Genomic DNA, 22,996 nt, shown 5'->3' on the forward strand with positions numbered 1-22,996 from the left:
TAGTAAAATTTACCAATTTGTTGACAAACCTTAAGTAAATCATAAGTTAAATTATTATTGATGTCTACAGGGTTTCTTTTTCGTAGACATTAAGGATGCACCGACGTTTATATTTTGGCCTATATCAATAACTGATAATCCTTTAACATTGGAAGCCGATAATGTTGGCAGATATACAGTTACTAAAAATTACTATAAAATTCCCTAAGAATGAAACAAAAGGCTAAAAGTGGTCAACTGGTTTTATTTAAAAAACAAGGCATCGATTAGTCATCTTTTTCCCCCTGAAAATCATGTACAAAGCCTATTTTAAAGTATTCAACGATTATTCAAACTTTGCTGGTATAATTTTAATAAAAAAAAATGAAAGATGTTCTTCCAGAGCAACCCAGAAAAATGTTCTCAATAGCCACATGTCAAACAGGTCTCGAACAGGAGTCTGATTCAAGTAATATGCTTTTGTTCGGATAAGTTTCATAAATATCTACATACTATACCTACATCAACAATGTTTTGCTAATAACATTAAGTTAGTGATCATGATAGAAAAATAAACCTGTACTGTATTTTACGGGTGAGCAGCATGCAGCTGATGAAGTGTAACCAGAGGAAATTATTTATAATTTATTGGCTGCACTATATTGTATATGGCCGATAATTTATTGTGCATCCCTAACAGACATAATTAGTACTGCATAATGATATGACTGCATTTGCAAAAGCAGTATATATAACTTAAGATTCATGCTCTGATCATGTGCATTTCATCTGCCTTAAATTATATCACATTAGCGATGTGTACACAAATGTTAAGCACATTATTGAGCTTAGGTTTTAACAGCTCTGCGTGAAAATAAATCTTTCACGTCGATAACTGGAGCCAAAAGTTTCTGTTTTCCACAAAAAATAGTAAAGTTTTGAAATTAATTGAGAAATGAAAATTTTAATGTGTTTTTAACCAGAAAACTGCCTCTTCTCCATTCACGTGTGTTTATAGTGGGCTTTTGCCTGGACTACACTGGCGGCACCTTTGACGTACAGTATGATCAAAAACATGTTTCAAAAGGTTATTCTCGTTCCATAAAGAACCTTTGTGGCGAAAAAAATCTTCAGATTACAAAATATAAAAAAGAGATGGTTCTTTAATGAACCTTTGACTGAATGGTTCTATGTGGAACCAAAAATGGTTCTTCTATGGCATCGAAGAACTTTTTAAGCACCTTTATTTGTATGAGTGTATATTTAACACTTATTAATATATACCATAGAGTAAACCCATAATACTTCTGGTACAGTAATGACCTACAACAATACACAGTATTTTTGACTGTTGGCCCTATAAATCAATATATATGTCATATATTAAAGTATATCTGAATCATGGACGGACTTTTTACATTTAATATAAACTGAGATGCAAACGATTACAGAAGAAACACAAATCATTTGATTCACGATGGGTGAGACAGGAAATCTTAAGCAATAATGTTTTCTGAAAAGAAAATGCTGGAATGTTGAGCATGTGTGGAGGAGGTGCATCTTCACCGAGATGTTCTCTAAGATGAGACCTTTCTCTTCAATGCACGAGTACACCTTCAGGTATTTTATCTCAACATCACCCTGCAGCCTTGACATGCTTCCCACAAAACATGTCACTCATGTCATTCAGTAACAAACATGAAGTTCTCAAGGTAAGCACACACTTTGACACAGCGTTAGGCTAGCCGGGTCATTCGAATTGTGTATAAAATGTTTTACATAAAAACCGTAGGCCTGCCAAAACAGGTTCCTCTTCTCTTCCAGAGAACACTTGTGTAACCCGTCTTAACTTGTTTTTGCTCTTCTTTAGGGCTGAGTTTGAAATTTATAAAGAAATCAGTTGTATCTGTATATCTCTTTACAGACTAAAACACAATCTCTCTTGTATTTGTGACAACAAACAAGTAGCTAAGGTCAAGGAGGTCGTTACTTATTTGTAAGTAATATTAAAGAAGTGTAAGTTTTTTTACAGATTGTATTTCTCAAGTTAGAAAACTTAAAATTACAGAAAAGACTGAAAATGTACTATATTTATTAGGAAAAGCCTGAGGAGTTGTATTTTAACAGTTACATTCTGACGCCCCAGCTGCCAAAAAACCTAGAAAATTACAGAACAAGACACAAAATTTACCAGAAAAATGGGGAAAAATATTTAAAATATTTCCTTTTATCCTATAATTTTCAGTCCCCATGTAGGTGCTGTAGAAACCAATCCACTGCTATTCATTATCCTGCAAATTAAGTTTGACAAATTTAGCTGACACAATAACAAATAAAACACACAATTATTTCAGAAATAAAGCCCCACCTTTGTTTCTTTTGCTACTGGATTGTCTGGCACTTGAAACCTGTCCGGAAACATAAATTCAAACATTCCCCATATGTTACAGAGTGGATGGAAGAGCCTGGAGCTGAGTTAAATAGCATGATTAGAAAGACAATACAAACGATTGGCTGAAACACTTGCTGAACACTGCTTCCTAAATGAACAAACATTCACATAATATTTGCACAGACATCCGCCTCGACATCCGTCATGTTGATCTATTTTATAGCCTATTCCTCCTTATATACATACAGTTTATTTGTCAGATGACGGATGTTGTTCATATGTCTATGTGGTGTAAGTCTGTGGATAAACTCACATTTTTCAGCTGAAAGATGTATACCACACAAATGCACACGATGGAGATGAAAACAAAACCGCACACACTACAGCATGGCGATGTCGATTCTAGAAAACAGGACATGATGTTAGTGAGGAAAGAAAGAGACAAGTTTTACGGCAAAAACAACGATGCTGAAAACCATGACAAAAATGCTCTTTGTACTGCCAGAGTGTCATTGATGGAACAGTTTGTGTTGTTTGAGATAGCACAGTCACAGAACTGAATCACTGTTCAAATCTTTGTTGTTATCAATTAAATAGGAGAAAAAATACCACAAAAGAATGGGTCACAATGCTACATTAAAATATTCAAATGACTCACCTGTCTGGTTGTTGACATACAGGACACCTGAAGCACTTCCATACTGATTTGATACCTTACAGATGTAAACACCATTCAAATCAGAGGCTGGTTTTGGGACATAAAGTTTGTCGCCATGAGAATGAGGAGTAGATTCATTCAATCTGTAAATAAAGCATCACAATCGGTGAATGTTAAAAAAGGTTGAATGGAGGTAAACGTGACAAATCATGTAGAATGGAAATTTAAACATTTTAAATTTGTGCATTTCATGATTTAACTGATGTTTTCATTACTTGATCCAGGTGTAGTTGCTGGGTCTTGGGTTACTATCAGCTTCACAGTGAAACTCTTTCGGCTCTGTCGGATCATCGGGAATTATCATCACCAGTTCCGGGGGGTCTATGAAAACGAAAAATATAATATTTGCCACTACTGTCTGTTTCAACTCCATGTGTAAACTTCATAACATTAAAGGGATATTTCACCGGCAAAACAACATTACTCACCCCTCAAGGCATTCTGACTGAATATGACTTTCTTCTTGAAGAATAATCCAGTCAGAGTTATAATCCCATGTATCATTTTACTTCCAAGCGGTAGAATGGGAGTGAACGGAGGGCATTTTTTGAAGCTCCAAAAAGTGCATCCATCGATCAAAGAACGTCTCTGTGGTTGTCACATAGGTCTTCTGAAGCGAATCGATGCATTTCTTTAAGAGAAATATCCATATTGACAGCGCTATAAACGTTGATGTTTACCTGAGGCTCGTTTTTCCGGCAAATGACGCAGACGTGCTGTAAATTCTGGTGACGAACGCGGAATTTCTAATTTTGTTCCAATAGGGCAGTGAACAAACAAACACCTGGACTTCGCGATCATGTGCTTTCTATCTCTCCTTGTTACAAGTGAAAATGACGTCCGCGCATGCTCCTTCTCTTGCTCTCCATGCTGTCACGTGCTTTTCCGGGAGAATTGTCCAATAAGGGACTAAGAAAAAAGGTTACGAAACAGTTTATATGTTCGAAAAAACTTTCCCAAACCTGTACGATCGCTGGGGGAGTGTATTGAGCACAGAAATATAACGTCATACACCCAACTCATCTTTTGACAAGTTGACCATGTTAAGCATGAGAACACAGCGCGTTTTACATTGTGAAGAAGTCCGAATGCATGACACATAGTTGCAGCACCCCTTAAAAGAAAACACATCGATTCGCTTCAGAAGACCTTTGTTAAGACCATGTAGCTCTCACGAGCAGTTCTTTGATCCATGGATGTACTTTTTGGAGCTTCAAAAAGGCGCTGTCCATGCACTCCCATTCTACCGCTTGGAAGTAAAATGATGTGTAGTAATACAGCTTTGACTGCATCATTCCTCAAGAAAAAGTCATATTCAGTCAGGAAGCCTTGAGGGGGAATAAAACAAGGGGGAATTTAGTTTTGCCTCTGTACTATCCCTTTAAGCACAGAGGGTAGAGAGGGGATAATCTGGCTTCATTCACATGTACACTTCAATTCATCATTTACGTGAAGAAACATAGCAGTAATGTCTTCATATGAAAGAGAATCTGTATACAGTATTTGTGGACATTATTTACATTAGGACAATCAAGCTTATATTGCTTCTCTGCGTTCTGTAACTGCTCCAAGACATTAACAGCAACAGTTACCGATTCGATAATAGGACAGCATGTGATTAATTTGTCAATTTGTCCTAATTTATATCAAATGTATTTATTCAATGAGTAAATATAATTCAGAAATAATAAAATTCGGTACATACAAAAACTTTCAAGTCCCAGTGAAATAAAAAAATTACAATTGCTATTTTTTTATGATTATTGCAGCATTTATTGTAAATAGTTTATCAGTGTGGGTCCTTCTCTTTTTAAAAATTTGTGTGCCCTCATAATCTTCAGTTAAATTCTGAAAAATGCCCTTCCACCCTGTAAGGACCATCCATCTTAGATGTATGTTAGACGGCTTGGGTGGAGCCTCAGTTAACTCCTCCCCTTCAACTGTCAGTCTGCTGCCAGTTCTATTTCAAAGTACAATGGCTGTTTTTATACATCCAACCAAATCGCAGAGAAAGACGAAAGCCACGCTCAGTGTTTTTCTATTTAAGGATTCCATTTCACAATTAAATGCGTCAAAATACGGAGTTAAAAACGCTCACAATTTCCCGTTCACAGGGATTTTAAGGTGACTATAAATGTCCTGAACACACAAACTGAAATTGAGATATGAAAATTGTCTTTTTTTGCCTCTGGTTGTTGCAAAATTTGGAATTACTTTCATCAATCTCACAAAAAATACAACACGGATAAAATGATGGAACAATTCATAAACAACAATAAATGCAGAGCAGGGATGTTGGATGTAGGGCTGCTGCAGACTCCTACTCGTGTCTTCTGAACGTGAAGAATAATTGTGACTGTCTAAAACTAATTGTGATCAGATGATTACTATATAATTGTGAACACTGAACGAGAACTTTACCCAGAAGAAAGTGCGTGTGACGAGCTAAAGAAAAGATGCCAGATATATAACATACACTTCATATACTGTACAGTACAGTCTACAACTTTTTTGTATGTCACTTACAATGCACATTTATTACGTAGTCCACTTCATATTCCTTTGTCCTTTGAGTGCTGTGTGTTACCACACACTGGATCGTCTTCTGGTTTAAATGTCTTAATGGTGCACCCAGCAGATGGGACACAACAGTAAAAGTTCCATCTGGATGCAGCATATAGTTGGTTTTGGTCATCAGAGAGTCATTCAGATCTCCCAGTCTCCACATCACATCTGCTGCTGGCTGTGATTTAGAGGCAAAGCATGATGCCAAAGTCACTTCAGAATCATCAGAAACATGCGCCTTTCCATCCACAGTAACCAACGGAGGAACTAATGTGAAAAAACACAGTAAATAAATAATGAAGCTTAAATTGATACACTGTAAAGAAGAATTGTGTTTTTTGCTGCCTCCGCCCATTTTCTTCAACTTTCAAGTGTACATGTGCCCATCATTCATCAGTTTATTCAATATAGTTCAGGGAACACTTCTTAGTTGTTTGTTTGGCTCCAGCGCTGTCCACCTCCCACAAACGTAATAACATGAACAAAGAATAAACAAATGATCTTGTGCAATCTGCAATGAAACCTGGCTAGTGAGCAGATTACTTAGACTGTTAAAAGGTGTCCTTGGACACTAAAATATTGTGCGGAATTGCATGTCCTGATATTTATTTGGTCTCTGATTTCAGCATAAAATCAGTTATGACTGTCTTTTGTTTTGCTGGATATTTTTATGCTTTTGTTGTCACTGTTAGTTTGTGATGAGTTGTTTGTTAATCCTCAGTTTATGTTTATGGTCAAGCTGACCCCACAAAGAAACTTTAACATTCTCCGAAAAGTTTGCGGATTGTACTTATAAACACTGAGTCTTGAAAATAGACAGCACGAAAGTACATTTATATGATAATAATGTAAATATGAAAATAATAGTTACAACTATTTTTGTATATTCTTCTCCCATGCCCTCTGAAACTATGGTTTGAATGGTATGAGGTTTTTTGTTTTTAATTTGAAGTATTTATGAGTACCAAAAGATTCTGCTGCTGTCATGAAACGGAGGGGGAGAACCCAAATGCACGCAGGCACGGTGGTGAGGGGGTTAAACAGGTATATACAGTTGTGTTCAAAATTATTCAACCCCCACTGAAATTGATTGTTTTGGTCAGTTTGACATTGATTATGATCATTCAGTCATCCTGCTTACAATTAAATCACAGAGGCACTCGTAGGTCAGACAAATATAACATAACATTTATAATGAAATAACCACAAATGTCTTTTCTGAGCTCACATCATTATCAGTTTTATTCAACCCCCAAGTGACATTCAATCTTAGTACTTAGTACAACATCCTTTTACAGTTATAACAGCTTTTAAACGTGAAGCATAGCTTGACACAAGTGTCTTGCATCGATCTAAGGCTATCTTCGCCCATTCATCATGGGCAAAAGGCTCCAGTTCAGTCACATTCTTAGGCTTGCGCACTGCAACTGCTTTCTTTAAGTCCCACCAGAGGTTCTCAATCGGATTTAAGTCTGGTGACTGCGATGGCCACTTCAAAATGTTCCAGCCTTTAATCTGCAACCATGCTCTAGTGGACTTGGAGGTATGCTTGGGATCATTGTCCTGTTGAAAGGTCCAACGTCTTCCAAGCCTCAGGTTTGTGACGGACTGCATCACATTGTCATCCAATATCTCTTGGTACTGAAGAGAATTCATGGTACCTTGCACACGCTGAAGCTTCCCAGTACCTGCAGAAGCAAAACAGCCCCAAAGCATGATTGACCCCCCGCCATGCTTCACAGTAGGCAAGGTGTTCTTTTCTTCATAGGCCTTGTTCTTCATCCTCCAAACATAGCGTTGATCCATGGGCCCAAACAGTTCTAATTGTGTTTCATCAGTCCACAGAACACTATCCCAAAACTTGTGGTTTGTCCACATGACTTTTGGCATACTGCAGTCGACTCTTCTTATTCTTTGGGGACAGCAAGGGGGTGCGCCTGGGAGTTCTGGCATGGAGGCCTTCATTACGCAGGGTGCGCCGTATTGTCTGAGCAGAAACTTCAGTACCCACATCTGACAAATCTTTTCTCAGTTCCTCAGCAGTCACACGGGGACTTTTCTCCACTCTACGCTTCAGGTAGCGCACAGCAGTCGAAGTCAGCATCTTCTTTCTGCCACGACCAGGTAGCGTTTCAACAGTGCCCTTTGCCTTGAATTTGCGAATGATGCTTCCTATGGTGTCTCTTGGTATGTTTAACATCTTTGCAATCTTCTTATAGCCATTGCCCTTCCTGTGAAGAGAAATCACCTGTTCTCTTGTCTTCCTGGACCATTCTCTTGACCTCACCATGTTTGTAACCACACCAGTAAATGTCTAGAAGGAGCTGAGTATCACAGTCATTTTAAAGCTGCCTAATTGGTGCTTATTAGGCTTTATTGCTCCTCCCTGATATCCACAGGTGTTTTCAATACCTGATTGAAAACACTTCATTGAACCTCTGTTCTTCAGAGTGGTAGTCTTTAAGGGGTTGAATAATTATGTCAATGAAGAATTCACAAAAGAAACATTTACTACTGTATTACAAAACTAATTGATGTCATTTTAGTTGCATATGGTTCTTTAAGAAGTCCTTGTAGGATTTCATTCTGAATACAATTACAAATGTACACTAAATTCCCTAAAACCATTTACAGCATTGGGGGTTGAATAATTTTGAACACAACTGTAATTAAACAATAAAACACAAAACAAAGACCCACGATGGGCTAAACACAGGAACAAGAAATAATGTACAAGCACTGTACGGAGACTGACTGAACACTATACTAAACAAACACTTAACATTAACTAGACTAAAGACTTCCTAAACGAGACTTGATAACATAGACTGGAACGTGCGCATGGGGAAACAGGTAGTCCATATCACAGGGCACAAACAGGAAAACACAATGACCGACACCAGACAATGAAACATGAGGACTATTTAAAGGGAACAAACACAGGATAATTAAGGGAAAAGGTTCTGGAGATTAAACACTAAGGGAAAGCTAATGAGACAAAAGGGCAGGAGACACTTTCGAGACACGAGATAGAGCATGAGACGTCAAAATATAAACAAAACCATGTTTTCCTCAAAACTCAAGGCAATGCCATGACTCCACCGCTAGCCCAAGAATAAACACGACATGATGGTGGAATCATGACAGCTGCTTTCTGCAGGAAAGTAGTTTTGATTCTTAATCAGAATTACAACACACTCTTAAAGGCGGGGTAACCGACTTCCGAATTACGCTTTAGACAACTGAGTCAGGTCAAGTACCAAAACAACCTTGTAGCCAATCAGCAGTAAGGTGCACAGTGCACAGGAAGGACATTAGCCGAGCTGAAAGCTGAAGGGGGTGTGTTTGTTTTGGTGATTTGCACAACAACAACGGCGAAGCTAAATCGGACACTCAGTCTTTATTATGACCCTTCAGAAATGTGTTTGTCTGTTGTATAGCTGAAATGAAATAATAGCCCATCTCACCAAGCACTGTGATATTGACGTCCGTCTCAAATGGTCCTCTAGTGTAGGCGCCTTCATCCCAAAGCCTCACTGTTGTATACTGACCTTTAACCTCCACACCTACAAGAAAACAACACATAGGGCACACGTTCACATAAATATATATCAAAACGAGACAATACACATACCAACAATCTTCAGCCTTGAAAAGAGAGCTTATTCAACTATAAAATAATGCTGTTTATTATTGGGTGTGAGACGAGTGAGACAGAGGTTTGTCTTATTCCTCCCCTCCAGGTCACCTCAGAGACAGACAGACAGTCACATGACTACAAGCCAAAACATCACACATATCAAGCACCAGACGTCCATATGACGTTCATATCTTGGCCTTTATTTAGCCCAAAAATAATGGTTGAAAATTGGAGATATGGCCCCAATACAGCTGTGGAAGTAAATAAAGATGACAGTGCAGCGACTCGAGTGAGTGTTAATAAAGTTGTGTGATATTCTAACGTCTGATGAAGGGAAGAGGCTATGATCAATCTTTAATAAATCCAAATAAAGTAAATACAGGAGGACAAAAGCTAGGAACAACAAGGAATAAACGAACATAACAACAAACAACAACCGACTAGAAACAGAAAACCACAAGGGCTAAATGCAGTATGTATGTACACAGGGGTAAGAAGAGAACAAGATACACCTTTGGGAGACAATCACAGGTCTATCATTGAACAAAAGGACTACATCCTGTAGGACTACAAAATCAAACAAGAAACATGACAAAGCCACATAAAGTCCACAGCAAACAGAAGACGGAACATGTAACATAGGCTTTATTTGCATACATGGCAAACGAAAGCTTTTGGCTTTAAACTAGGTATGCCTTATGTGCACAGGTGCGTTGTGTTTCTTTATAAAGTGACATCACCGTCCAGTGCCTGAGGTGCACGTAATCAGTGTTAAATCTGTTTTTCAGGAAGCCATTTTAAAGACATACTTTAAGGGGTGATATGACACGGCTATAATGAATATTATGGTTTGTTTTGGATGTATTGCAATGTCTTTACATGATTCAATGTTCAAAACGCTGTTTTTTTCACACACTGTGCATGTTTCTATCTCCTCTTTGCTCATCCTCTCTGAAACACGCTGATTTTTTACAAAGCTCTTGGCTCTGAAAAGCGAGGTGTGCTTTGATTGGCCAGTTAACCAGTGAGTAGTGATTGGTGGAATACTGCAAGCGTGTGACAGAAATGTAACGCCTCTTACCATATCTGGAACATCAGGTTTCAAAGCAATTGTAGTGACCGGTACACCACCTTACTTGCGTATACATTTGGGTGGTCAAAGTCAACACAGACCACCAACTGACGTAGATTTGTGGGGGTGTGATAACACGAGGAGTTTCAGGCAGGTCTGGGTGAGCATTCGCTTTTAGATAGAATGCATCTTTTGTTGGCACACTTTCATTTGTGCAATTTTAACTTTCCCTGAGTGTTTAATCCCTATCTCCTGGTCCCTATTAATTATCCTTTGTCTGTTTCCTCTATAAATAGTCCTCACGTTTCATTCTCCTGTGCTTGCTCGTTTTTGTATGGTGCCTCAGTCTTGTCCTGCCTCACCTGTATACGGTATTTGGACTTTGCCTTGTCTGTTTAGTGTGATGTTGTCAAGCATTGTTTTTGTTGTCTATATAATATTATTTAGCCCTGTTCTTGTTTCCCCCTCGTGGGTGTTTGTTTTGATCCTGTTTTTGTCTGTAAATAAACCTGTTAAACCCCTTCACCTGTACTAGCCTGCACTTGGGTTCTGCTCTTTGTAAACTCTTGACACCTGTCTGTCCAATCGCTGTTTTAAATAATTTAGTGGAAAGCAGTGCAATGTAAGTCCCTTTGGATAAAAGCGTCTGCTAAATGCATAAATGTAAATCTTGTAACATGATAGTATATATGGAGAGTTTATTAAAAAAAATCAAAAATCATGTTTTTTATTGTGCATTAATATCAATTAAATTGCAGTTGCTTTGTTTTAAGACATAACAACAACAAAACATTTATTTACAATATAGTTTTTGTCAGTTGTCTCTTTTTAGATGTAGATCGTAATTTTGACTTTTTGGAGCTTTTTTCCTTTCTACCAAATATTAACGCTGATAATGAGTATGTGTTGGGTCGGTTGTCTTTATAACATTTTATAAGACCAATAAAATCTGCATTTGAAATGACTCTGGATTCAGTCTGTGAAATGATGCGATGTTAAAGAAATCCTACAGGATGTTAGGGATCACTTTCCTGTGGGAATCCTACAGCACTCCTGCAGATCAAATCAGGACATCTGCAGTCTTGTGGGGTTTTCGTGAATGTGATCCAACAGGATTCCTATTATCCTTCGGGAATACTGTTAGGGTTTTTATGAGCTTTAACTCTTGAAATTACCACAAAACATTTCCTGCCTTGTGGAGCTTTTACACAGTGAAGTCTGGCAAAACATAAAGCTGTTCCAGCCGTTTTAAAGGGTGTTAAATCAAATAAGGAAATATCTCATAATTTTTAGTTAAGTTAATGTCTGTCTGTATCAATTCATCTGTCTATTTCACAAAGGAACTCTACAATATAGTTGACTCACTTTGAAACAAATGACAATGTCTTTCTTTACAAGTAGCAACGTTTTCTTGATGATAATAAAATACTTTCATTTTTGGTGTTTGATTACAGGTTGATTTGAGGTTAAATCAAGATATTTATACAGTTTGTGAAGCATAAACTTACTAACCTGCTGTCCATATGCCGTTCAAAAGAATCCAGATCAAACAGGACGAAAACTTTTCTCCAACAGTTAAGAAACATCGTTTCATTTTAGCGATAGTAAACGTCAAAACAGCCTGTCACACTCGTTCATGAACGATTCGAATCTTTAACATGACTCGGGAGTAACGAGTGTCTCAGAGAGTGATTCGTTCATTTTGTGTTGACCGCTTATGTGCAACATTGTACCAGAGACAGTAATGAAAATTTCGTCTCTCGAGTCATCGGGTGCGAGTCCTTTGGTTTGTTTTGTCAAATAGCTCCGCAGGCAAACCTGCAGCCTGTACCGGAGTCTTCGAGTCCGATTCTTTAACGACGTGCACGCTTCCCGGATCATCAGTATGCACTTATGTTGTACTATAGGAGAAATATTATAAAATGATCAAAAGATATGTGCAATAAATATCTTCTCTAAAACGCAGCCCACCGTTCTGTTCTTTTTTCTGTCCGTATATTAATAAATGTTTCTTGTTGATTTCTGCAAGTGTTTTTAATTTATCTTAATAAATAACTTTTGCTGATTAAGAAATCACATTCCACCTAAACATACAGGTCATATTTTTTGTGATTATCGTTTTGTAATAAATTATGGGAATTATACTGAAAATTAAGTCAAATACATGTCATCTTCATGTGAAATGAAATACAATGCCCGGTTCCACAGACAAGGCTTAAGGCTAATTCCAGACTAAAATGAATATTTGAGCGGTCTTAACTGAAAATGTACGCACCTTAAACATCTTAAAGTATTTCAGCGCCATTGTTTCGTCTCAAGATGCACACCAGTCATTTTTTTCTTCTAGGGGTTTTATGAAAGTAGCTGAAATATATACTTATTTAACTATGGGTTAGTCGGGGCCTGAGATAAGCACTGTCTGTGAAACCGGGTCTTTAGTCTAGAATTGACAAACATACACATATAAGTTTATTATCAAATTTCTTGAGGTCTCCCCCTGAGATGAATTTCTTCATGCATTCATCTATATAACGAAATATTTAACCCTTTTGATAAAACTCGAGTATTGGTGACTAAATGGCGAACATAAATTTCTGTTTTTACGCCCCTGTGTGTACTGCCTTTGATTTCAAACATCTAAGTTGTAATACCACCACTAGATGGCGACAACTCTACAGAGTGAATTCCTTCGAAAGCGCATTCCCTTACATTACTGTAAAATAATTGATCAGAACTTTCACGCTGAAGAGGCAGTAAGATTTTTCTCGAATACAGCATGCGAAATGCGATCGTCAGAAACATGTCGGACTGCATTTCCCGGCAACATCCTCACGATGAAGCAGCAGCAGACCAGTCAAGATGAGAAGAGAGGATGCGAGAGGGATGCGTACTCGTGACGTCAGTGACGCACCTGCTCTGTCGCATCATCTCTGGCGCTGGTTTAGAATGAACGTTCACCTCTCTCCCTCCTCCATCAGATCACCTCTCCATCCGATGCCTCCAACGTGCGCGCAACCGCTGCATAATCGGACACATTTCAAAGGAAATGAAAGCTGATCCTACGATTAAACAGTCTTTTTCTTTTTCTCTGGGAGGAGCTGTTATTTGAAGTTTGCGCCGTGCACTCTCGCGCTCACACAAATGACCGTTCAACAAGAGAGCTGCTTTCATTTCATTTACAGATAGCAGCAGCGATGGCAGGGACGGTGACGGGCATGGTCTTCTCCGACGTTGAAAGTTTTCTAGACGAGCACCCTGAATTACTAGAGGACTATTTGAACCGCAAGGGGAGGCACGGGTTGGTGGAAAAGTGGCTCAAGTGCCAACAATCCGCCAAATCTCCGGCGAACTCCGGCGCGGACGCGGAGAAACCCGCGGGCGCCGGCGGCAAGGACAGCTGGGCGAGCCGGAGCGACGGGCTGCAGAGACGCGCGTCCCAGAAAGAGCTGCGGAAAACATTCGCCAGGTCCAAGGCCACCAATGCCAACAGGACTTACGACGAGCACGTGAACTCCAGAGCGCAGGAGCCGCTGACCAGCATGCGGAGGCGCGCGCTCCTGCGTAAAGCCAGCTCGTTGCCACCGACCACCGCGCACATCCTCTCCGCCCTGCTGGAGTCCCGGGTCAACATCCCACAGTACCCATCCACCGCCGTCGACTACAAATACTACCTTAAAGAGCACAGCGAGAGGGAGTTCTTTTTGGAGCTCGTCAAAGACATCTCCAACGACCTGGACCTGACCAGCCTCAGCTACAAGATCCTGGTGTTTGTGTGCATCATGGTGGACGCCGACCGCTGCTCGCTGTTTTTGGTGGAGGGCCCTGCCAATAAGAAGTCTCTGGTGTCCAAGTACTTCGATGTTCACGCTGGAACCGCGGTCCTGCCTTCTCTAAGGAACTCGGATGAGGTGCAGGTTCCCTGGGGAAAGGGAATCATTGGATACGTGGCGGAGCACGGAGAAACTGTCAACATTCCCGATGCGTATCATGTGCGGGTTAAGTCCTATTGGAATCATCATTTGTTACTCATTCTAATGGGATGAAAAACGGATCAAGTACAAAAGTTCAGAAATCGTGCACTTGTTACGTTACTTTGTTGGCACAGCTCAGATAGTCAGGTTCATTTCGACATTCTAAACAGTTTTGACCTGTATGAAAGATGTTACCACATTTAGGAGTTACTTCTTAAATTAAGTGTATTCTGTACTTCATCTTGGTTCCAATTTCTCAAAGAGATTCCCTCAGCAGTCGCTCACAGATTCTTGGACTTTTGTGCCGAGGTCACTACATTTCTCTATACAGATCATTACTGTCAGGTAGTATTTTATTGAGATGACTGAACAATGATTGGTTTTGATTTTTAGCTGGAATCCATAAAGGTCTGGGTAAAATAATGACTTGTGTTAGTATTGATCGGTCAATCGATCAGCTCAGACAAACTTCATCCTCTTCATTCTGTAGTTATACTCCTGATGTCCGGATAATAATGATGAGGCCAGTTGGCGCGTCTCTAATGAGTCTGTCAATCTGCTCTTCCTTTTCATTTAGCAAACAGAGCAGATCATTAAACGTGCATTATTGCTATGAGTCAAGTCAGCATTTCTCTCATTATCTCATCAACACCACCTGAAAACGTGGGCATGAACAAGATCAGCAGGGTTATGAAAGAAAATTAAATCATTTTGAAATGATAACGCTTTATAATAACTTTACTAAGTTGATGATTCAATAGTTTCCTGTTGAAATGTTCAGGTTGACCTACTCCACGTTTCCCCATATTTAAGAATAGTTGTAAACTCACCAAAACTATGCAATGACACAAATATAACTTTGGGAGATATGTTTTAATTCTAAAATCATTATTTTTTTGTTCGCTAAGAATAAAACTATTGGTCTAAACATTTTTGGAAAAACAAAATAAAATATTGAAATGTTGCCTCAGAAGAAAGTTTAAGGCACTAAAATTATAACAATAAGCCAAAACTAAAACTACAATAAATTGGTCTTATATAGCAACATAAAAATAAATAAATAAACAATAAAATGTCAAAATCATATAACAAAATTGCTAAATATGTAACATAAAAAAAAGAAAAAAAAGCAAATTTTCAATATTAATTAATGATTTATAACTGTTAAAAAAAGAGTTGTAAGTTAAAAATATATTTTCAGTGAATATGACACGATTTAAAGTTTCATTATATTTTTTACCTACATGAATATATAAAAAATAACTAATCTGTTCATTATTTATTGTACAAGGACTACTTGAACTCAAGGTCAGGGCTAGTTGACCCACTTTAACCCAAGATATGTAACAACCTGCCCCTTAAGTCATGTTTAAGCAAATTGTAATATTGAATAAAATGTCTATATGTTGATAGTCGTGACCTATGTGTTCCCTGTCTTCTCTTTAGGATCATCGCTTCAGTGATGAGATTGATAAACTCACAGGATACAAGACCAAGTCTCTGTTGTGCATGCCCATCAGAAACAGTGATGGAGAGGTCATCGGGGTCGCTCAGGCCATCAACAAGAGTCCCAATGGAGCGCTCTTCACCGAAGACGACGAGAAGGTACAGATGAACGCACGCTGAGCAACACTACACCCAGTTCTTTAGCTTGACCTATGACACATGTTCATTTGGGTTGTCTGGGGTCATATGCATCTTTCAATGTGCGGGTGAAGGAGAGCTTTGGCTAACTTCATTAGGACTGGGACATTACTGATACTGTACTTGTAGTCAATTTCTTTCATAGCAAAATTACTGAGAGTATACTTCAAAGTGTACTTTCCTCATCTAAAGTGTGCCACACCAAGTATTGAACTAGTAAAGTTATTGCTACAGTGTAGGTTCATTTGTTATTTAGCTGCAGTAACGAAAACAAGTAGTGGTGTATTCAAAGTGTACTACTGTGACAGTTAAAGTGTACTAACTTTATGAACTAAAAATGGGCTAATTTAGTCGTACTAAAAATAGTGCACTTACAAGTACATTGATATTAGTATACTTACCACACAAAGTATACTCGAACATCACTTAAGTATACTAAATAAAATGAGGTGGAGTATACTTTTTGTCCTTTTTTGTCAGGAAAGGTTGCGCCGTTTACACAGAGGAATGAATGTAGAGTGTGAAACTGAGCGGTCTGCAGTGATATTGTCACTAGTTATGTCCACGGCGGTCTGTGTAGTTAGTTTGTGTCAGTCACCCTTGTCATCATTTGTTGTGGGTTAAGGACGCGCTTTCATGAGAGAGAAATAAAGGGTGTCATTAATGTTGACCTTCAGTGACAATGAAGTCTTTCTAAACACAGAAGCAGTTCTCATATGACGGACACATTTATCATCAGAGCGCTGAAAGAGCTTGTGTGATGCAGACAATACAGCATCTCATCCACGACACCTGGAAAGAACACATATCACCAGTGGTGTAGTCTAGTTTTTTGTAGTGAATATACTCTGATTCCTCCCCGCCTACATATCCGTCCCAGATCGACACACAATGAGCACCACCACACTCACCAATGCATAGCGTATGCCTCTATATGTAATCAAGAGCATTCTTTTTTATGACAAGATTTATGTCAAACAAGATTTCAGTAGCCAATGACAGGGGGACTTGCTGGTTTTGTTATTCACTGTCTAACTCAGCCAGTTAAGAGTTACATTGAGTCTTAGATGGTATATGTATACAATCTCTAAAGCACAGGTTTATCAGCTGGCAATTTTCAATGCACATATGTGATCCAGTAAAAGCCCAGCTATAAAGTCATTTATTTGTGATATACTATTATACTAACCCACCCTGCTAAAATATAGTATTACATAAATTCTAGTGCTTTCCATTCAAATGTTTGATTACGCTTTCCTTGTGGCATGTATGTATGATTCATTATAAAGAGTTATTAAAGGGTAAAGAGCATTATAATTCTTCACAATTTGTGTTGTTATGCATTATATCTAGTTGTACAGAATAATAACCAATTTAAAATGTGTAGAATGTGTTAATCATGTATTAAATGTAATAATTATTTATACGACATTACAATGCATTAAAAGGTGCATTACAATGCTTCAAAACTACTTTTATAATGCTTTATACATACATTCCATTCCATTCCATTTTCTACCGCTTATCCGAACTACCTCGGGTCACGGGCTTTATACATACATGTTTCAAAGATTTCCTTTAACAAAATTTATAACACGGCAGGTTGGAATGCTTGATTCTGATTGGCCAATCACGACATGCAGAAACAACGTTCAAACCTCACAAACAGACAAAATTGGTTTAATCATATATAAATATCCATCCATCCATCCATCCATTTTCTACCGCTTATCCGAACTACCTCGGGTCACGGGGAGCCTGCGCCTATCTCAGGAGTCATCGGGCATCAAGGCAGGATACACCCTGGATGGAGTGATATATAAATATAATATCATATATTTTATTAAAAGACATATGTATAATACATTTTTGTGTAATATTAAACTGCCCCTCTCAAAATAATAAGCAGCATCTGGATTACAGGGTGTTATTAGTTTTCAGCGGTTGTTATTTGAAAATAACAACCCTTGGAATGTCGCGACTGGCCAATCAGGATCAAGCATTCAAATGAGCCGTGTAATAATCCCAGATATCAATTTCTCAAAACTAATAACACACGATAGTTTTAACAGGTTTTCTGACAAATGAAATATGAACATGTCTTTTAACAACATAAATAACATTATATTTACAAAGGATCCACCAAACCACCTGTTCGTGACATCGTTTCTTACCTTAAAACTGAAAGTGAGCGGCTTTTCTTCATGGAAGGACTGCATTGAGCTAATAAATGAGCTAATAAAATATTTCATGTCCAGTTTTTTCTCATGTGGCCAGTAGCCGTGTAATAAGCGTGGTAATGTGCAAGCAGCCGGTTGTTATCGGGAAATAAGCCCCGAAAGTGTGATCAAGACCCAATGCAAGGGTCTGTTACTGGCCACATGAGAAGAAAACTAGTTTGAAGGTTACTAGCTCTGTGATAACAACCGGCCGTACATCATCCCTTACTTAAAAAAATGTCTTGGGTATTAATGGGTTTTCTCTTGATTCCCATCTCCATCTCTTGTGTTTTGGGCAGGGTTCTAGTATTTTTCAGCAGGGAAACAACATAATGTAAAGAATATGCAGTGAAAGTATAATGTTTAGATTTTGACTGAATAAGGCCATGTCAGAGACTTACAGTAAATCATATTGACATATATTGTTTAAATCAAACTCTTATGCTCGTCACTAATAACTAGATTTTAGCCGAGTTTCCACACACTGGGTCACACTTATGAGTGCAAGTTGCACCTATTATTGACATTAATCATTAACTATAATAATTAATAACATTTGTGCAGTTTTATCAAGCACCCGTTGCACTAATAGATTGCTGGCAGTGTCTCAGCCTGACTTTCACAAGGCTGGCCAGGAGTTCTCCTCATCTGAAACAATTATGAACATTGTAGTATGTTTTCTCTCCCATTCTCCCTTATTTATTGATTCACCACACAAACTCACATTTGTGAAGTTGGCTAGTTAGATACGATTTAATATGCCAACAATCCAACTGAGTTTAAATAGCTTGTCTTTCATGATCTCCTTTTGTTTCATATATCCCGGTTGCACCAATGTTCCAAAAGTCAACAATGGTTTTTTTTTCAGCCATACCATGGTGATACTTCTCACATGAAAAAACATTGCATCATCTTTATTTGTTTTACAAAAATACTATTTCAAACCGATATTTTTACATTACATTTTTAATTAGCAAAAAAGGGGCCAGTCAAACTGCAAAGTGAAAGAGATATTTCTGATAAAACACATTCAATTATTTTAATTTTATAATGTAACAGTGTGCAATTTAAATTGCATCAGAACATCATTTGAATTATATTAAACAATAAAATAAAACATAAATTTAATTAACAAATGTAACAATATCAAGTAGTGAAATGGCAACAGTTAAAAAGTTTTCAGCCAATGATATAATATTCGGCCAATGCTCCAACCCCTACCCACCGATTGTAGTTTTTGCCGCATCCCTGGCAGACATCCTTTATATCTCCTTTATGTTCCTCTCTGACCCTCTCTTTTCTGTTTTCAAGCTGTCTATGTCATAGTTTAACATTATGCTACTTTACTTGAGGGGCTATGAATCATTATTTTGAAATGTGCATCTGTTTTTTATTGATTTATCAACCTTATTATTAATTAAGAAGTAAGAGTGGATCTATCAGGTCAGTCACCTTACTTTTTTCTGGCAATGTCTCAAATTAAGGCATTGAGGCATTAAGACCTCAAAGAGAATAATATCATTTGCTAAATGTCTAAAAGTACTGTTATGGAATCAGTTTATAATTCTTTGCAGTCATTCGCTGTTAACTTGTAAAGAGATAAGACACTCATATATACCGTATATATATATATATATATATATATATGATCACTTTTAAATCATTCATTTTATTAATTTCTTCAGCAATTTTGCTACAGTATTATCATTCAATTCGTTTTATTATTGCTTATTTTGTTAAAAAAACTATTTAGCCAAAAAGTCCCCATTTTATTTAGTTTAGTTCAAATGATATTCCATTTTAATTTGGTGTACAAGACTAATCCTGGGACCAACAGCTCAATGTTATTTTGGGTTATTATATTTTCTTTTCAGTGTTAAGTTGGTACTACTAAAATGGAACAAAATGTAATGATATACATGAATACTGAGAATAATTGTCATTTAATAAGCGTGTGTGAGTTTTGCTGCTTTCTTGAACTTTTGTACTGTGTTGTGGTTCAGTTGGTCCGGTGATGATGGCTCCACACTGCGTCATTGTGTAGTAAACGCAGCAATCTTTCATCTGTGTGAATGAAACAGATGCTGTGGGTTTTAAAGCTGAACAGAGCGTCTCATATTTCTCAGCGTAAGCAGCGAGCGCAGCGCTGACACTGGTTATAATGGATGTGTCCGGAGGCGTCAGGGATGCTGAGAGAAGATGAGAAAAGTGTGTGTGTGTGTTTTGCTGATATCTAAATGAGGTATTGTATTATTTTCCAGAGAACATTATTTAACCTTTATCTCACAGTCACCGGTCACGGCCATTCACAGACTGAGATGTTTGGTCTCTATACAGTTCTATCATCACCAGTGGAAAAATGTGTGACACAAAAGGAGTTATCAGGGTCCGGACAGCTCTTTTGATTACGATGAGAGTGAATGGTGACTTTCTTTATTGTGCACAACACAAAAGAACATAACCAAACAACATCGGCCCCCATTGACTTCCATTGTGTGAACATAAAGCCACCGAGACATTTCTCAAAATATCTTCGTTTGTGATCCACAGAGGAGAAAGACTCACATGCCACATGAGGCTGAATAAATGATGACAGATCTTTTATTTTTGTGCGAAACGTCCCTTTAACAGTTTGGAGTGCCATTGCAATGAGATTTCATGTGTCCCTTTCGATGTACATTAGCATCGTGTCACGCATGTCTTACTGTCTGCTGAATTAATGATGAAACTCTTCCTACTGTATGCGAGAACAGAGAAAGCTCAGCCCACAGAGAAAAAGGTGCCGCTTGGCAGGACAATGTTAGCACCAACATTTGTGTTTTCCGAACAAGCATACGGTAGACGGGCCATATGGCAGACACATTGGGTATGTTTTCAAACGCTTTCAGTCTGTGCATTATGTGGAGGACCAAGAATTTGTGCGAGTACAGCGCTCGACACAAGAGGACTCTATAATTCATGACATCATATAAATCGATGGAGTTCTGGATTTATAGCAATGCTTTTCTGCGTGAGCTTGTGCTGTATTTTCTTGCCAGGGCCAGCGTCTCTGTTCCTGTTATTCATATTTATGATCGGGGACTTGAGCAAACCCCTAAACACAAGTATTAAACCGGGTATATTAAACCATTAAACAAGGTGTGCTGTTACTTTCCCGTTCCACTGAAGTTACGCTTGTCTCCTGCTGGATGATAAAACGGGCAAATTCAGAATCCCGATGGACTTCAATAATTGAATGATGGTGCATATCTGAATTGCAGAAGTGGAGCCGAGAACACATTCTGTAGTTGCACTATAAAAGTGGTGTTGGGGGCTTGTTCAGCATTTATACTAGAAGACGGTGTTTTGGGCGTCTGAGTCAAACCTCTGCTGGTCACCTGTGTGTATATCTCTGAATCGTCTGGATGTGCCGCTGAAGGCCAAACGTGTCTGTGGTCTTTGTGTTGAAATGGCACAGTACTGTGAATATTGTGATAAATCCTCGGTGGGATGAGCAGAAGGCAGTGCTGTGGATTCAACACAATATCATCTTCTCTCTATCGCTCAATACAGCCGCTCCAACCAGACTTTAAAGGGATAGTTCACCAAAAAATACTAATTCCGTCATCACCTGTATTTTATCCTGTGGAACACGAAAGAAGATACTTCGAGAAATGACGTAGGGGTTTTGTGTTCATATACAAATGGGGTTCAATGTTGTTTGACTGCTAACATTCTTCAAAATATCTTCATTTGTGTTCTGCAGAAGGATCATAGTCATACAGGTTTAAAATGATGGGGAATAAATGATGAAATTCATACATGTTCTGTGTTATGTACATTATACTCATGACAACATATCCTTAGCATTACCGTAGAAACATACCAATGTTTTATTTCATGACACGTGTAGAATAAAACACACTGTTGCCACGTCCTAATTTTCTACATTTCTACAGTTTTATAGATGAAGCAGCACTCTAGAGCCATGTGGATCCAGTACTAAAATATATTAATGATTCATTTCTTTCAGTTGACATGCTTTCCATGCTTTAGTTAAAGGCGGCCAGACGTTTGTAACTGCACACACACACTCTCGCAAGCACACACACACATTGTTGGTCTCCAGTCTTGCTGAAGTAATGTTTAAATGATGTGCAGTTAAAGCCCACAGAGCTGATGTCTTCTCTCGGCACGTCAGATCATCTGTTTACACACACTGCACATCACTATAGTGCGATTCTAATGTTTGTGTTTAATTCACTTAAGGCTGCACATTTCCTTCCGAAATCTTTTTGACATTAAAACCCGAAGCCTCAGGACATGCCCACCCACATTTGCGCATCAATTATGATGAGGTCAGAAAAGAAAGTACAATAGATACGCTTGTTCGCAAACACCAGAACTATGATCAGAAGAAAATCCTCTGAACGTTTGTAGCACCTGCCGCTCCGCTGGAGCTTTTGAAGAATTCCAACATTAGAAAGCAATGGAAAAAAGCTGTTGTGTTGTTGTGCTGTTGTGACATGCAGGTCAAGACAAAACAAGGAGCGGATCCAAATGCAGTATTAGGTTATTTAATAAATCCACAGAGTAACAAAAATGATCCAAGAGTGTGTGATAATAAACAAGGGCGTAACATCAAACAACGATCGACAACAGACAACTGAACACAAGGGCTTTATACACAGATGTAGGGACAAACAGGAAATGGGAAACAGGTGAATCCTGTTGACAATCACAAGACACAAGGCATTATTGGAAATGGAGTCCTTCACAAAACAAAGGCGGAAACATTGAGCAATATGTCGCCCTCA

The 22,996-nt window shown here is 38.3% G+C and overlaps 2 protein-coding genes across 2 annotated transcripts in view; one reads left to right on the forward strand and one right to left on the reverse strand.

Moving 5' to 3' along the window:
- Window positions 1–2,054: 2,054 nt before the first annotated feature.
- si:ch211-222f23.6 (uncharacterized protein LOC100141493 homolog) lies at window positions 2,055–12,196 on the reverse strand. Its single transcript, XM_056755331.1, has 8 exons — window positions 11,879–12,196; window positions 9,122–9,220; window positions 5,616–5,921; window positions 3,305–3,410; window positions 3,030–3,172; window positions 2,685–2,773; window positions 2,348–2,387; window positions 2,055–2,270 (listed from the first exon to the last, which is right to left on the reverse strand). Exons 1-8 carry the CDS (start codon window positions 11,958–11,960, stop codon window positions 2,266–2,268), a joined length of 870 nt encoding a protein of 289 aa, XP_056611309.1. The 5' UTR covers window positions 11,961–12,196; the 3' UTR covers window positions 2,055–2,265.
- Window positions 12,197–13,382: 1,186 nt separating this feature from the next.
- The window catches only part of pde11a (phosphodiesterase 11a), a 43,489-nt gene continuing 33,875 nt past the window's right edge, over window positions 13,383–22,996 (forward strand). The window contains exons 1-2 of the mRNA XM_056754979.1: window positions 13,383–14,355; window positions 15,784–15,942. Of these exons, the coding sequence (XP_056610957.1) occupies window positions 13,561–14,355; window positions 15,784–15,942 (954 nt within the window). The 5' untranslated portion in view covers window positions 13,383–13,560. The remainder of the gene's footprint in view (window positions 14,356–15,783; window positions 15,943–22,996) is intronic.

This window comes from Triplophysa dalaica, chromosome 8 (assembly GCF_015846415.1).
Source record: "Triplophysa dalaica isolate WHDGS20190420 chromosome 8, ASM1584641v1, whole genome shotgun sequence".
NCBI lineage: Eukaryota > Metazoa > Chordata > Actinopteri > Cypriniformes > Nemacheilidae > Triplophysa > Triplophysa dalaica.